Consider the following 15,074-nt stretch of genomic DNA (forward strand, 5'->3'; position numbering starts at 1 on the left):
AATACAAATTTAAATTGGAGCCAGTGATTACAACACTGGTGTGTACACAAATATGATCATTGAGAAAGGAACTGGATCTAGCAGCTCTGAGTGAAATAGAGGTCAAACATTTTCCCAGAGGGATACAAACAATTAATAGCTTTTGGTCCTGTACTTTAAGGTAGGATAATGGGGTTTTGCCTATGAAAAGTGGTATGAGACTTGCCAGGAGCAGCTAACAGCATTTTTCATAATACATATTTTTTTCTGTTGGTTCCATGCTTACATGTGTAAGTATGTTTTAATTACTTTTGCTTATGTATTTTTTCTGTTTTGTGGAGGTAGATAAGAGGGAGTATGGTAGGTGCTTGCTTTAGAAACAAAAATAATCACCTTTTGGTTTTCCTTCACCAAGATGCCTTCAGTCGTACTGTTGTGTGGGTTACTTGCTGGCTCTGCCGCTGGGACTTGCTTTTAATGTAAACTTTGCTTGCTTTTTTCCTGCCTGATGCTAATTTTTATCTTCGAAATGTCTTTTGCATGACTTGCTCACTTTATTCTGTGGACAATTGAACAGGTAATTTAGGGATCTGTGTCCCAGCCATTGTTTACAGATGTGCTGGCTTATGTGTAGATGTTTTTCCTGAATCTATTTTGTGCACAGTCTTAATGATATGATTTTTCAAGAAATGCTGCCAGATGCTGTTCCTCCTTTAGAAAGGGAAGCCATTAAAAAGCTCTGATGATCAGGTCATAACCAGTTGTCCTATTAAGGTCTTCAGGTGCCATGCAAGAAGTGATGCCTTAGCTTGGCACTGACAGCTTTAAGAACAGCCGAATGTGTACTGTTTTATCCCTTGTTTGTTGAAGGTTCCTCTTCTTTACACAGATTTCCAGTGCAAAGCTAGTTGCACAGCGGTATGTCTGCTTTAAACTGTAGGAACATTTTTGCAAAGATACTTGCTTAAAATGTATAAACCCCATTTAAATCAAGGGAGTGGGAGACATTACAAATTCTGTAGTTAGTAACAATCAGTAAACCAAATTATGGGAGGGGCCTGGAGCCTGTCAAGATCTAGCCTGATCTGAATGTGAGCAAAGGATGTCAGACAGAGTTTCCAAGGTGGCCAACAAACCATAGGTAATGAAATCCAGTTTCACTGGAAGTTCTGCTTCTGACTCCTTTACCTGCTGTGGTGGGCTTTCTCTGTCATGATGGTATAGTTAAAGACCTTAAAGGTTGGAATCTTTTCTGTTATCTTTACACATCCTGATCATAAAATTAAAATAAAGACTCTGTGACTGTGTGTGTTCCCACTGGACTAATTACCGTGCAAGTTCAGGCTAAATTTAGTAAAGTTTAATTATGGTTTCTTGTGTTTGACAAATAGAAAGAAAAAAAAATCTGGTGTTTCTACACGGTGGAACAATGAAAACTGAAAGAATTTAGATCTGGGAAATAGACTGTTAGGCTTGGCATGATTCTAGTCAGGAGAACTGAAGTGTTCCGTAGAGAATAATGGATTTATGTTGTCTTGTGGTGCTCTGTAGTAATGATTTTAAATTTATTTTTTAAGGAGAAACAATTTCTGATTCATATCTAAATATTGCTAGAGCCTACATTTGCAACTGTTTTGTATTTGGAAAAAGAATGCCATTTAGATTTGTAATTTCAAGTCCTGTTAGAGGAAGAGGGGAAGTATCTGGCTTCGTCTTTCATTACTTCATCTCTTCTGGCACCCCAAAATATGAAATGTCTTTCCACTACAGTACTTTAGTAACTGGACCTCTAAAGTAGTTTGGGTCCTCCTTAGCTTTAAGGAGGAAATTAAAACACAAGAGTAAATGTCTAGTTTCATAGGATAATTTTGCAGGAGTGACTTGATGACATCTACCTTGAAGTTGCCTTTAACTGCATTAGTAGTTGTAAGTTTTCTCAACAGTGTGGTAGGTTCTGGTGTAGCTGAATTTTGAATTTTTATCACGTTTCTTAAATGTATATATTCTGTATTTCCTTAGATACATTAGAAATAAGGAATATATGAGTAGTACCTTACAGTTGGACAAACAAAAGACATGTATTAGTCTGGTCACTGTAAGCTCTTCTGATGTGTTGAACTATGGTTAATGTATCAACTCTGAACATTTGAGAAGCCCAGAAAAAAGGTAGAACTTCTGACTAAGCAGGGACTCCTATAGAAAGTAAGTCTCTTGCTTCCTATACTAAGTCAAGAACACTTTGCAGGCTTGGTATATGCTCACTAGGCTGTTACAGTTGGTCTCCACTATGCAAGATGTTATTAAACTGTCCCTCGTGACCTATGTTTACTTTCTAAGCTTTTCAGTACTTAAAGCATGTCTTTTAAATGAAACCCCAATCTCTGGATTCTTGGCGTGTAGAACAAACATTTTTTAGGTCTACAGTATTCAAAGCACATGCTCAGACTATGTAATAGGTTCCTAAAAACAACAGTTCTTTGCATTAGTAGTCATAGAGTATATACAGGTCTAGGTAAAAGAACAAATCTATATCTGTCTCTTCCCAGCTCTGCCCAAAACATTCTGGAGCACTTCTGTGGTTTAGGTCAGTCTTCTGATGAGGCCGTCTTTGTACATGAGACTTCTCATTGCCTGCACAGAGTCAGTCTCTCACTTCAGAAACCTGGATTGTTTCTCCAGAAGCTAATTAGGACCCGTCCCTTACGTAGCACTCTTTCCCCCTCTGTGCAGATTCTTGACATCAGAGTGCCTTAGCTTAGGGTTGGTGGTTTTGATTTTAATCCCTCAGCATTTTTTTTTTATTTTTTTTTTTTTTAGACAAAACTTTAGCTATTTACCACTTTGTTTTTCTTTGGGAAAACTTCTAAGAGAAACCAAGAGAGTGGAGGAGACTGCCTTCACTTGAGTTTAAGTTACTTAGTTTTGAATGGGAATCATTTAGGTTTATTGTCGATTATCTAGATAGTGGTCTCCAAGGTGTGGTATGTGCAAGACAATCCGTTGGGGTGCAGGAAGGAAATATTTTTTTTGTACAATTAATAACAGAAATAAACATTTATTTCATCTTTATCCCATCCTTTTTAATATTTCTGTGTGTGTTTTATAATGTACATAATATTAGTACATTAGTACATCTGTATAAATTATAATTAAAGAAACAAGTTGAAGGTAAATGCTCAAAATACTTTTACTGATGGGGTGCGTGATCAAAAAACATTTGGAAACTACTGGTCTAGGAAATGCATAGCAGAGCTCTAAGAGAAAGCAGCTCATTGCATGCACATTATGACATTCAGTGGTGCAGAGGTCTGGTAAGATTGACCAGTGTTCATGGCTTATATGTAGGCTCTCCAAGGTGTGCATGGGAACCTTACTGTCTTTTCAAGTTCAGTGAGGGGTCATGTGACTTGTTAACATGGTAAATAACCAGGGAAAAGAAATCTCAACATGCAGCAACTACTGAAAGACCAAAATGTGAGGATTGTGTGAAACATCTCCAAGTTCAACATGTTTCACTAGCATGGCAGTTCCAAATCTTTTTTTTAGGTTCAAGCATATCTGTTCTTCAGCAGTTTTCATGCTGTACCTGTATTTGTTTACCACTAGGTACCATATAACCATGCTGTTGAGCTGAATGCAGCTTGTCAGTGGGAGAACTATGATTTCCTAAAAGATGCTTGCACGGTTGTCAGTCCATTGAGGAACAGCAGCCATTTGCTTAAGAAATGTCACTGTAGCATGCATTTTACAGCTGTGTGAGTAGTTAAAGGTTTTCTGTAGCTATAAAAGAAGGAATCTTTCCCTGTAATGTGAACAATTTAGTTTGTTATGCAAGACATACAACAGAAAAAATCTTAAAAGCAACAAATAAGTCTGAACTTCAGTGTACTCTTAGAACTGGTTCTGGGAAAACAAGTCCAACCTGTTTAAAAATACAGTCAATCCCGACAAATTGTCTGTGACATATAATGCTTATTGGCTTATAATGAAACTGTCCAAATTAGTGGCCGTGCTGCAGAATTAATTCTTTATGTGAAGACTGCAGTATGAATCTAGCAGAATCAGCAAAGTACAGATACTTGTTTAAACAACTTCAGTAGGGAGTTTTTACTAACTTAGTGATTCAGAATTCTATGTCATTTCTTTAGTGATGAGTAGAAATCAGTTGGAGTTTCAAAACTGAGAGATTGTACTAGCTTCTTAGGTTTTTTTTTTGGTGTTTTTTTTTTTCCAGCAAGATTGTAATCTAATTTGTGCTACGGGAACCAATAATATTCATGGTTCTAAAATAAAATGCCACAATATGAGTGCTTGTTTTCATATCTTACAAATGCTCAAGTGTATGCTTTTGGAATAGTTTGTAAGGCCATAGTGACTACTTCCAACATTTTGCAATAAGATGATGCATGAAAATTTCCATGCTTCTGCATTGAAAGTTTACCTCTTCTGAGTCACATATGGGTACGTTAGTTATTGATGCAACAAGAAGAAACCTTGAAATGCTGTCCTGATCAAGAGATGCCTTTGTGATTCCTCTTCAAAGAAAACTGCTTTGTAAATTGTCAGGTAACTGAACTTAATTCTACTGAAGATACAAGGTATGATACAGAGACAATAAACTCATAGAAAAGCTTTGTTGAATTCATGTGATTTAAGTTCTCAGCACCCTATTATTAATTTATTATTATATGTATGGCAGGCAACCCAAAGTTATCTTGACGAATGTCTTCAGGACGAAAATAGGAAGAAAATACACACAGGCGCTACTTAGAACTGGTGCTATTTTTTCTGATGCTGGCAAGTTGCAGTCAGATCAACCACCCTCATCATCTGCTGCCAGCCTAAAGATATGGCAAATTTTAAACCCTACTCTTGAAAGCCTTTTTCTGTCTAAAAGGTATGTTGTCTTCACCTCATGTCACTAAAAATAATTTTCCTTGCAGTTTTTTTGTGAGAAAGTATTTTTTGTTGTACCACAGCTGTCTTGTTCATGAACTATATTCTCATGTCATCTGACTTGACTGAATTCCCTTGTACCTGGTTCCTTTTGATAATCATTGCGAGAGGTGGTGCCAGGCACACTGTAGTGGGTTTTCTGATCAGATGGCTTCTAGATGGTCCTGTACTGACAAGACAAATTAATTCTGATTCAGCCATTGGACTCTGAGAATGTTTGGGAGTTTTATTCTTGTGAAGAGTACACTTGTATTTAACTGCTCTCTTTTCTCAGCGTGGCTATCAAGGTGTATTTTCAATGTTACAGTTTCAGACTACTCATGGAAATATGAACTGGCATAAAGGGTCAGAAGAAAAGTCCATCAAGTCCAGTATCTTCCTCTCCTCCCAAGCAGTGGTCAATTGCACGTATGGGAAAAGTATGGCTAGAGTGAATCATAGAGTCATTTAGGTTGGAAAGGACCTTTAAGATTGAGTCCAGCCATTAACATCACACTACCAAATCCACCACTAAACCATGTCCCTAGGCGCCATGTCTACATGTGTCTTAAATACCTCCAGGGAGAATGCTGCTTTCACTGAGTTTTCTCTCTGAGCTGCTGCTGATAAACTGTTTAGGGGCTTCCTTTGTTGGAGTTTACATCCAGACTACAGTCAGTGTTCCTTTGTATTAGACTTTATCTATCAATTGTATCCTCATTGCTTATCACCTGTGTGCCTCTGCAACATCTTGACCGTAAGGTAGTCTCCTGATTAAAAGCAAATTTACATCTCTGTGCAAGAGGAGGTATGAGTGCTCCCCGGACATTGTGCAGTCTGTGCTGGAGTGTGCTTTGTGGATGGATACAGGCAACAGGAGAATTATGCAGTTGATACCCAAAAGACAGTGTTGTTCATAACAGATTCAAAAAAGACCATGACATTACATCCTAACCCAAAATAAATTGCAATGGAAGTGGTAGAATTTAAATCCCAGTTTGAAAAATGAAGCGGGTAAATCAAGGGCTATACAACAAGCTGGCCACAGTGGCTTTACATGAAATAAGTTGTGCTGCTCTTACACATCTGTGCTCAAGGGGACAGTAGCATCTTGATATTTCTGGTTAGCTTATTTTTGATGCTTGTCTCTTCTAATACTTGCAGATGTTTTCTGAGCCTTGCTGTTGCTTTTCTGTAGAATGCCACCTGGAAGTTGAGGAGGGAAACAAAATCTAATGCTACCTTTTTGTGTGTGTGCTACTTTTCTACCTGTTAACCAAGTGCTTGAGAAAATTGTTTGTTTTACTGGAGGCTTCTTGTTCACAGGAAAATCAAGATGGTTTGCTCCATAGTGCTGAGAAAAGTGTACAGATATTGCATGAAAGCTATTTAGAGATAAACATTTACTAGTTTTTAAACAATACTTAGATGATGTGTTAGAGGCAAGGCAGTGTGAATTGTATCTAGCTAAGGTGAAATTGTATGGCTAGCATTTCTTACCCTGGTCTCTTGTTGGTTTTTTGTGTTTATTTGCTTACCTTGGATTTTAAGTTCCTTAGTGGGATTTCCTTTTATCTCTAAAGGGACTGAAAGTAATGATGATTATCAAGCCTCTAAGGTACATGAATTTAACAAGAAGTTTTTTTCTCTAGATTTCAGTGCAGTATTTATGATACACTATTATATATATGGCAGGCAACCCAAAGTTATCTTGACGAATGTCCTGGGGACGAAAATTGGAAGAAAATACATAGACAGCCACATAATAATTGATGCAAATGTGTCTGATGCTGATAAATTACAATCGAGTCGACTACCCTCATCATCTGTTGCCAGCCTACAGACATGTCAAATGTTAAGTTCTCCTTATGAAAGTTCTTTACTGTCTGAAAGGTATGTTACTTACTGCTGATTTTGCCAGTCTTCCAGAAATGAAGTAACTTCACAATGGAAAATAATTTCCCTGAAACAATTTTTGTTATACTCTTGTCTTGAAGCAGGAGATCGGTTTCCTGAGTGCAGACTAACATGCTGTTCCAGTGAGCCATTTTAACATTGCATTTATTCTGATTTGCTGTACATGATGTTAATAGGCTATTTTTCTTTCATAGAGGGAATTTTAATTTGCAATATATCAATGTTTTGATTTGTGAAGATGGGCAAGTAATTCAAACACATTTAAGTTGGTTTTGTGTCCAGAACAAAAATCTTGCTTTCCTGTTGCTGTTAATGTGTTCCAGAATGATTTCAAGTAACCTCTTTTGCAAAATTTCTGCAAATTCCTCTCTGTGACAGTTCATTTCTTTTTACATTAATCCACCAGTCGTCTCAATCCTAACAGAGTGCTGTTGTTTAAGGGCTGTGTGTGTGTCCTCTCATTGCTTAACATCTACTTTTTCTCTTTTCTTCCTACATTTAGGTTGACTGAGCATCACAGTATATATAAAACTAGCAGGAGTCAGATATTAGAATTGCATAAAGTTGACTTTGGTCTAAGATGGCAGTTGAATTCAGAGTAAGCCATTTCCTCTTGTCTTTTATGGCCGCCTCTTTGCTCAACAGCAAAGTATCCACAGGAACAAGTAGCAAGAAATATGGGGGAAGAAAATAGAGAAAGGAAGAGAAGAATGATTTGTGAGGGCAGGAATTACCAACAGTTCCCAGGTTAAAGAAATCTTAAAAGAATTGGGGAAAATTAAGTCATATTCCTCATTCTGATACAAGAACATCTTAGAGAAGTGAAATTAGTAAAAATTATTTTGTCTTTTTCTGTTGGGATCACTGCTGCTGCTTAAATTGATCTGACAAAGCTGCAGTTTAAGTGAGAGTTTTATAACAGTTTATTAGACTGTCTCATTTTAAAAGTATTACATTTGTTCCTAATAAATAGTCTTCCATAACTTTAGGCTGGCTGAAATGTGGGGAGTTTGTTTGGATTCTTGGGATTTTTTTGTGTTTTACTACAAAATCTTTAAGATCTATAATTTTTAGTATCCGATTTTTCCACTTGGTATTGTTTTGGATGATAGGAGGTAGTGGGCTCATAGAGAGGAAAACATGAAGTTTTGTATGTAATTCTACATCTGAGGAAACATCTTGCATATTATTTCAAGCCCATATCTGAAGGGCGGCTGTTGAGTTTTATTTTAAGCACAAGACCAGTTTGAACTAGTCAGTTTTTTTAGTAGTTGGTATACTCAGTTTGCTTTAGATTTGGAGTAGTTCATTGCTCGAAGGGTTAATATTCCATTCCTGTGATATGCTTTTCTAATATATTAAGTAAAAGGCTTTTTATTAGCAGGAACCAACATTAGAAGGATTTTTCCATCCCTCCCCAGTGACCAGCATGTTAGTGCAAGTCATAATAAATATCACATGGGAAATGGAGAATTTAGGAATTATTTCAACAAAGATATGGTTTGATCCTGATCACCTCTCTGTAACTAAGGTTTGTGCATAAGATACACTTGGCACTGATTCTTTTGGGGTCACTTCTTTCAGAGGAAAGTAGAAGCTCCCCCCCCCCCCCCTTATAGTGGTTATGCATATATAGGCACATGGCCATATCAAGATTCTTTTGTATCATCAGAGTAGCTAGAATGCATGTTCTGTTTTACTGAAAATTATGCTAGTTTTGTACCATGGAAATTTTAGATGAAGTCAAAGAATTGTGTGTGATCAGAACAGGATGGTAATAATTTAACCTTGCTCTATCAGCTAGAACTTGCTGTGAGTTTCCTTTCTTGCTTTTGGTATTACAGAATTGTTGGATTTCGTGTTGCTTGTTCACTGCAACCCAGTGTGAAATGCATTTGCTTAAGTCACTACTGACCATGACACTGATGACTAATGAATTTGAAGTGGGGTTTAAATGTGAAGAAACTTAGGGTTTTAAAGTGTGTTTCCTAGTTGTTTCTCATGGCTGTTGAGAACACTTCAGTATATACTGCAATAGCTTCTTAGGTTATGCATGTATCTGTTGAGGTGCATTTTAAACTGAGTTATTAGCACAGATAGGAAGTGAAAATAAAACGTGCAGAATTTGTGTATAGAGTGAATATATTTAGGGGAGGCTATCAGCTGAAACATTCCTATTGAAATGTTTCCTATTGTTAAAAGGCCGAATTGTGATGTTGATGTAAAACAAATGCTAAAAAACACTTAAAGGTTTTGTATGGTCTTTTAAGGCAGTTAAATCTGCGTCGCTGTTCTGCATACAAATATTTGAGAGAGAGCTGTGGGTTCCAAAATAAATTTTTTTGTAGTGAGGTTATTCCAGAACTAGAGCCACCTGATCTATGGAATACTCTATCTTGTTCAGTATACGGAATGAATAATAGCACTTACCAAACACTTTCTCTGTGTATGGTCCAGTTCATGATTTTTTGTGAACTGAAAGATAATCAGTAATATCTTCGTGATGCTTACGTAGTAAGATGTAGTATCAGAGCACTCTGGAAATCTTTGTTTGCCTTTATAGTATTCCCAAAGAGCAACAATACTCCAGTCTACAGATATGGCACTGAAGAATAGGCATCTGTTCAGAAAGCGTCCAACAGTTTCGGCTATCTAGTTAGAGATGTCAAGAATGTTCTTTCCATGGTTGGTGATGTTCTTTATGGGTACAGGCTCAACTGTCAGTGATTTCAGTCATTATGATAATCACTTAGCTCTTTGCAAATTGGAAACTGCAACATTCTGAGTTAGGAACATTATAAAACAATGAACACAAAATCTCTTTGGATTAAGTGAGGTGACAAAAGGAGGAATGGAACAGATTTTTCCAGAGCAGCATTAAATTGCGCAATCTATGAAATCTTCTTTATTTTCTTTATTTTCCAACTCTCACAGAAAATGAAGCAGAGATCATGAAGGTTAGTTTCTTTTATCTTATAACCCTTATAAATTTTCAGAAGAGAAGTCTTGTGTACTGAGTGTAAGTTCCTGTGAGAAAATATCATATGAACATAAAACTGTTATCCTGATGCATACACTAGAAACCAAAATACAGTTATGTAGACTTTAGTCAGCTGTGACTAGCCTCCAGAGAAGTTGAGAGTATGTTTACAAGATCAGACCTCAAATGTGAGGATGTCATGCTGTTCAGTCTATCAGTACCTCCTGAATACATTCTCCTATTTTATAAAAAAGCTAATAAAATAAAATAAAAAAACCAACCAAATGATTACTTTCTTGCATGTCCTCCTTTTTAGAAGGAAACTACAAACTCACGTGAACACCAGTAGGTTGCCTAGTTTCTCATGCTGTAATTGTTTTCAGTTTCTTTCCTATTTCGTGCTCATTCACATGTCTTGTTCTCCCCACCTCCTTCAAAGTTACTGCTTCAGGCCCTTTTGAGCAGGAGTTACTATTTCAAATCTTTTCTCATTGCAGGAATTTATTCAGTGTATTCTATTAGCAATGCTATATTTAAATTAAAAATATACTACATTGCCTCATTCCCACTACTTTCATGACAAAGGCAAAGATACAATCAGCTGATGATTGTTCTCTTTTTTTTGTTGTTACGTGTTCTTGTTGCAGTCATGCTTTGCAGCAAAAACTGTTTCGGTGTCTGGTGGAAGGCATGTAAGATTTTCATTCTTTGCACCTTTTAGAAGCATCTGCTTTGTTAATAATGTCAAAGTATCTGCGTATTTCCATAACGGGAACGAATTAGTTTGAGTTTCATTTGCCAAGCCCCACATGTTTACGAGAGAGACAGAAGTCTGTGGTCTAACCAGCTCTTGTTTCTGTTGCGATTTTTATTTAATATTATTTCAAAATTTAAGATAAGTCATAGTTAATGTTCTTCACAGGTCTGAGCATTACCTGAGAAAGGCAGATGATGATCTGTGTAAATTGACCAAGGCTTCTAATGAACCAGAAAAAAATAATGCCTTCACTTTTAGAAGACGGGAGCTGCAGAAGAAAGGTTTGTAGTGAGCAATAATCTGGCATTTAGATATGAATTTTGGAGACTGTTGGGAAATTTTTTAGTCTAGTATTATGAGGAGAGCACAGAAATAAAAAAGGCACTGCATGCAGTATATGTGTCTCCTCAAAATGCATTTTTTTACAGATACAGTAAAATATATCAAATATCTGTTTTTAAATAGGAATAAAGCTATGGTGAGTCAGATCTGTGGAAAAAAAAAAAGAAATTGAGAGAAGCCTCAATGCACCATAATAATCCTGATTTTATAGAACGTCTTTTATACTGAAGAATGTAATACATTAAGAGTGCTCAAATGGTTTGTGAACCCTGCGAAGTGTTTATACTATATGACGATATTTGTATTTACTGCTGAAAAATGATGAGCTCTATGCTGAGTCTCCAGGGAGAACGTACTATCTTTTTAATACTGGTTAGTAATATTTGCAGATTAGAACAGGAACTTTAGAATATTGCATCCAGCAGAAGATAGAAGAAAGACTGTGGAGTATGGAATGCTAATTCTTACTGGGAAGGGAACTATGATTATACCCTTACCTTAACTAATAGTGCAATAATAATATTTCCTTAATTATTTTAGGGAATATATTCTGGCTGCCACACAATTAAAAGGGAAGAATTTTAACACAATTAAAAAAGGAAAGATATGTGGAAGGTGCCTGCTGCCATGCATTTTATTGAAGACAGAACAGATATGAAGAAATACAAAGGTTTTTAAGTCATTTTTTTTTCTGACACAGAAAACAAGAACTATGATGAACTGCAAAAGAGGAGGAGAAACATGAACAGCACCACTCTTAGTCAGAAGGAATTGGGCTCGTTTGATTATGAGAAAAGGAAAAGAAGATCTAGTGGCTCTATTCCTGATGATTGTAGTGCACACATTCCAGAAAAATCACTACTTCTGTCTGTAAGTTGCACTTAATTTTGCTGTATGTGTTTGTGTACGCACGTGCACACGCATTTCAGTAGCAGCAGTAGCAATGTCCAAAATAAGAGTTATACTAAGAAGTAGGGTATCTAGGGATACCTGTTGAGGGAGATTAGTTCAGTGGTGCATCAAGGGGAACAAGTATATGTACTTCTGTCCACAACATCAGAATATGCTGGATGTAGCAGAAGAGTTGTGAGACATGCATGACAGTGTCTCCTTCAGACAGGATCATGGAGTAAAACAATTGGAAATAAGGCATCTGACTACTCAAGTGAAACTTCTTTCACAGATGGTGTAGAACTAATTAGGGACTTTGATACAAAAATTACAAAATATGCCTGGGGTTGTTGAAATCTTACGTATGTCATCTGTCTCTCTCCTCCTCTATCGTACTCTTCCCTAAAGTTTTATTCTTGTCTCTCATTAAGATTTGGGGGGGAGGGGAAGACTTAGGGAATTAGTCAAGTACAAACTGTGATTTACATTCAAGCATTTGAATACAGTAAAGGCATCTTTGTAACCTTCTGGTTAAAACCCCACAGAAGTAGGTAGTTGCTGAGTCCTTTTCACCCACTTGACCAAGCCACACATTTGCAAAGTAATGAACATCACTGGTGCTTGATGTTTCACTGTTACACAGTGAGGGAGCTGCTAAAAAATCAGAAGTAGTTTCTTGTTCAGTGTGAATGGAGGTCATAGTAGACTTTTAAAAGGTTGTCCATCATGTCTTTATGTGATAACCTTTGAAATACGAGGAGGGAGAAATTACCCTAACTTGAACTCTAAATGCAGCTGCATTAAGCTATGATTATTTTGTCTATCACGTAGCTAAGTCTCAGTGATCACTGATCTGAACAATCATAGAAATGTTAAGAAATAAATGTATGTCCTGTCTCCGATTCCTGTTTTCTAGAAAGAGCAAAGATTGAGTTCAACTCAGTCTCCTGGCCGCGGAACACCCTGTAAGGATGGACAAGGTTGCAGATGTAATACAACTCTGGTGCCAGAGTGTATTCCCCAGCCATTAGAGACAGACTATAAAGACACTTCCACCCACAACCACTTAAGACCTGCTCACAGCTGCACAGAGAAAATTGGCTCAGAGTCTCCTCCCAGAAATTTTGCAGAGAAACAGCTTTCTGCCACCACTGAGAACGTGTTTTCACCACAAGTTAGTACCATCAGGAAACTAAAGATGGACACATCACAGTACCTGAGCAAGCTGCGGAACAGAATCTACAGGGGTAATCGGCAACTTGTTTCAGTTGACCCAAGTATGTACTGTGTCTGTGCTGCTGACAATTGCCGTTGGTATGCTTAGGTACTAGGAGAACTCAGGCATGACTGGCTAGTTGAAGCATATGGACCAAAAGATTGAAGACATAGATGATGTTGTTTGTAATGTGTTGTGCAGGTGAGAGGTGAGAGAACAGGGCCTAGTGCCAGTGTCCTCTACTGGAGTGTAGAGAGCCTTGTACTTGAGAAGCAGAATAGACAGCAGAATTTTCAAATTCCAGTCCTTATTTTGCAGCTGATTTTGTGGCTGTGGAAAATCAAGCTTGTACTTTTAAATGACGCTTAAACTGAGGAAAAAACATTCTCTCTTGTTTGAAGCAGCTGTGTTGTAGCCTGTTTTTTTTAATAGTCAAATAATTTTGAGGATCTTGGTTAAAAAGTGTTAATAAAGATACAAAGCAGTACTTGTCTACATTTTCATGCATGCAGACCTTGACTGGTTTGGGCAATGTACTTTGGTATTACATACTGCAAGAGAGAATTCTTTGCTCATCTGAAATCCACGATGAATGAAATATTCTCAAGGCTGCATCTTGTAGTATATGTATACTTCTTTTTTCCTCTTCAGTTGTCCTTTCAAGTGATGATGAAGATGGACCTGCTGAACCAAAATCCGCAGAGCTGCTGCAAGATAATATCACTGACAGTAAAGAAGCAGACCAACAGTCTGACTTCTGTTTCTCGGCAAAGCAGTTGGAAGACAAGATGGAAAGTCACACAGAGCAGGTAGTCCAGTTTTTGGCCTATGTGTTGTTATTCCAACCCTTTAATTTATTTCTCCAATGTTCACTTTTTCTTGCATGTTAGAACAAAAGTGAAATGCTAAGAGCAGATATGATTAGTTCTAGTAACAAGCAGCAGCTGCAGTAATTTATTTCACAGATAGAAATCCAGACAGTCTTCAGAGAAGACCTCTGGCTCTGAAGCTGGAGTGTTTTTGCAACATACAATATATTTCACATTTTCACTTTCCTGTGTGGTTAGCAGTGTAATTTGAATCTAAAACTAGCCAAAATGGTTGTTGCCCCATTTTGGGCTTGGTTAGCCTTGTGCTGGTTGCAATTACCTGGTTTTGGGTTATCTCTGCAATCCTGAAACAAGTCAGAAGAGCCATTGCTGCTGCTTCTCACAGATGCATTGTTTTGATCATAAACATTGAGTTGGATCCAGTACCTTTGATATCAAAAGAGGGGCATTTTTTGTTGCTCTTGTTATTTGAGTTTTTACTTGGCTCTAGATAGTAAAGAGCATGGCTTATGTCTTGGCAATGGGAGCTTTAGAAGTTGGGTAAAATACTGTTAGACCCTTAAGGACATTGTCAGTAATGATTGTGATAACATTTACAGCTTTTTGATACGGAGTTTTTATAAGGAAGTTGTCTTTGGGATTAAATTCCTACAAATGTGAAGAGAAAATTCCCAAGGTTACAGAAGGGATGTTTCTCATTTTAAGTCCTGTAGTAAATATGCTGTTTTTTCCAGATTGAAGATAAATGTCCTATCAGCTTACCTTCTGGAAGCACACCTAGAAAACAGATGAATGCAGCACTGGATGTTGAATTTGATAGTCTGTATATTGGGAAATTTAAGTGGTTATCAACAGGTCCTGCTAGGGTAAGTTGGTCTATTATGGTGATATTTTGAGAATATTTAAAAATGAAAATTCTGGTTAAGCAAAGCTAGTGGTACTTAGTGTGAAAGCACTGAGTTTTGATTACTGTTGGATCAAATTGCTTTGATTAGACGATGGGGTGTGTAGTCCATTACCTTGTATGTTTGGATTGCTGTCAGTAGAAAAGCTAAATGGGATTTTCTGTGGCCCCGGTTTTCAGAGGTAAAGGTTCTGTATAAATGCTGTACTGGAACAGAACTCATATTGAGGAAGCTTTTCGTGAATTCTCACTGGAAGTAGTGGCCATGTTAAAGTGAATGTCACTTGAAATAAACACCAATTACACTTCTCAAAAATAGTACA

The 15,074-nt window shown here is 37.2% G+C and overlaps 1 protein-coding gene across 11 annotated transcripts in view; it reads left to right on the top strand.

Annotated features, from left to right (window-relative positions):
* The window catches only part of SENP7 (SUMO specific peptidase 7), a 45,906-nt gene that overhangs the window by 9,708 nt on the left and 21,124 nt on the right, over positions 1-15,074 (top strand). For 8 of the 11 annotated variants that reach the window (XM_075435706.1, XM_075435742.1, XM_075435751.1 and 5 more), the window contains 7 exons: positions 4,679-4,876; positions 6,610-6,807; positions 10,734-10,849; positions 11,611-11,780; positions 12,718-13,078; positions 13,669-13,826; positions 14,582-14,713. In XM_075435706.1, the coding sequence (XP_075291821.1) occupies positions 4,679-4,876; positions 6,610-6,807; positions 10,734-10,849; positions 11,611-11,780; positions 12,718-13,078; positions 13,669-13,826; positions 14,582-14,713 (1,333 nt within the window). Of the gene's footprint in view, positions 1-4,678; positions 4,877-6,566; positions 6,808-10,733; positions 10,850-11,610; positions 11,781-12,717; positions 13,079-13,668; positions 13,827-14,581; positions 14,714-15,074 lie in introns of those variants that run through there. The other 3 variants (XM_075435726.1, XM_075435774.1, XM_075435768.1) reach the window with 3 other exon arrangements.

This window comes from Opisthocomus hoazin, chromosome 1 (assembly GCF_030867145.1).
Source record: "Opisthocomus hoazin isolate bOpiHoa1 chromosome 1, bOpiHoa1.hap1, whole genome shotgun sequence".
Taxonomy (NCBI): Eukaryota; Metazoa; Chordata; class Aves; order Opisthocomiformes; family Opisthocomidae; genus Opisthocomus; species Opisthocomus hoazin.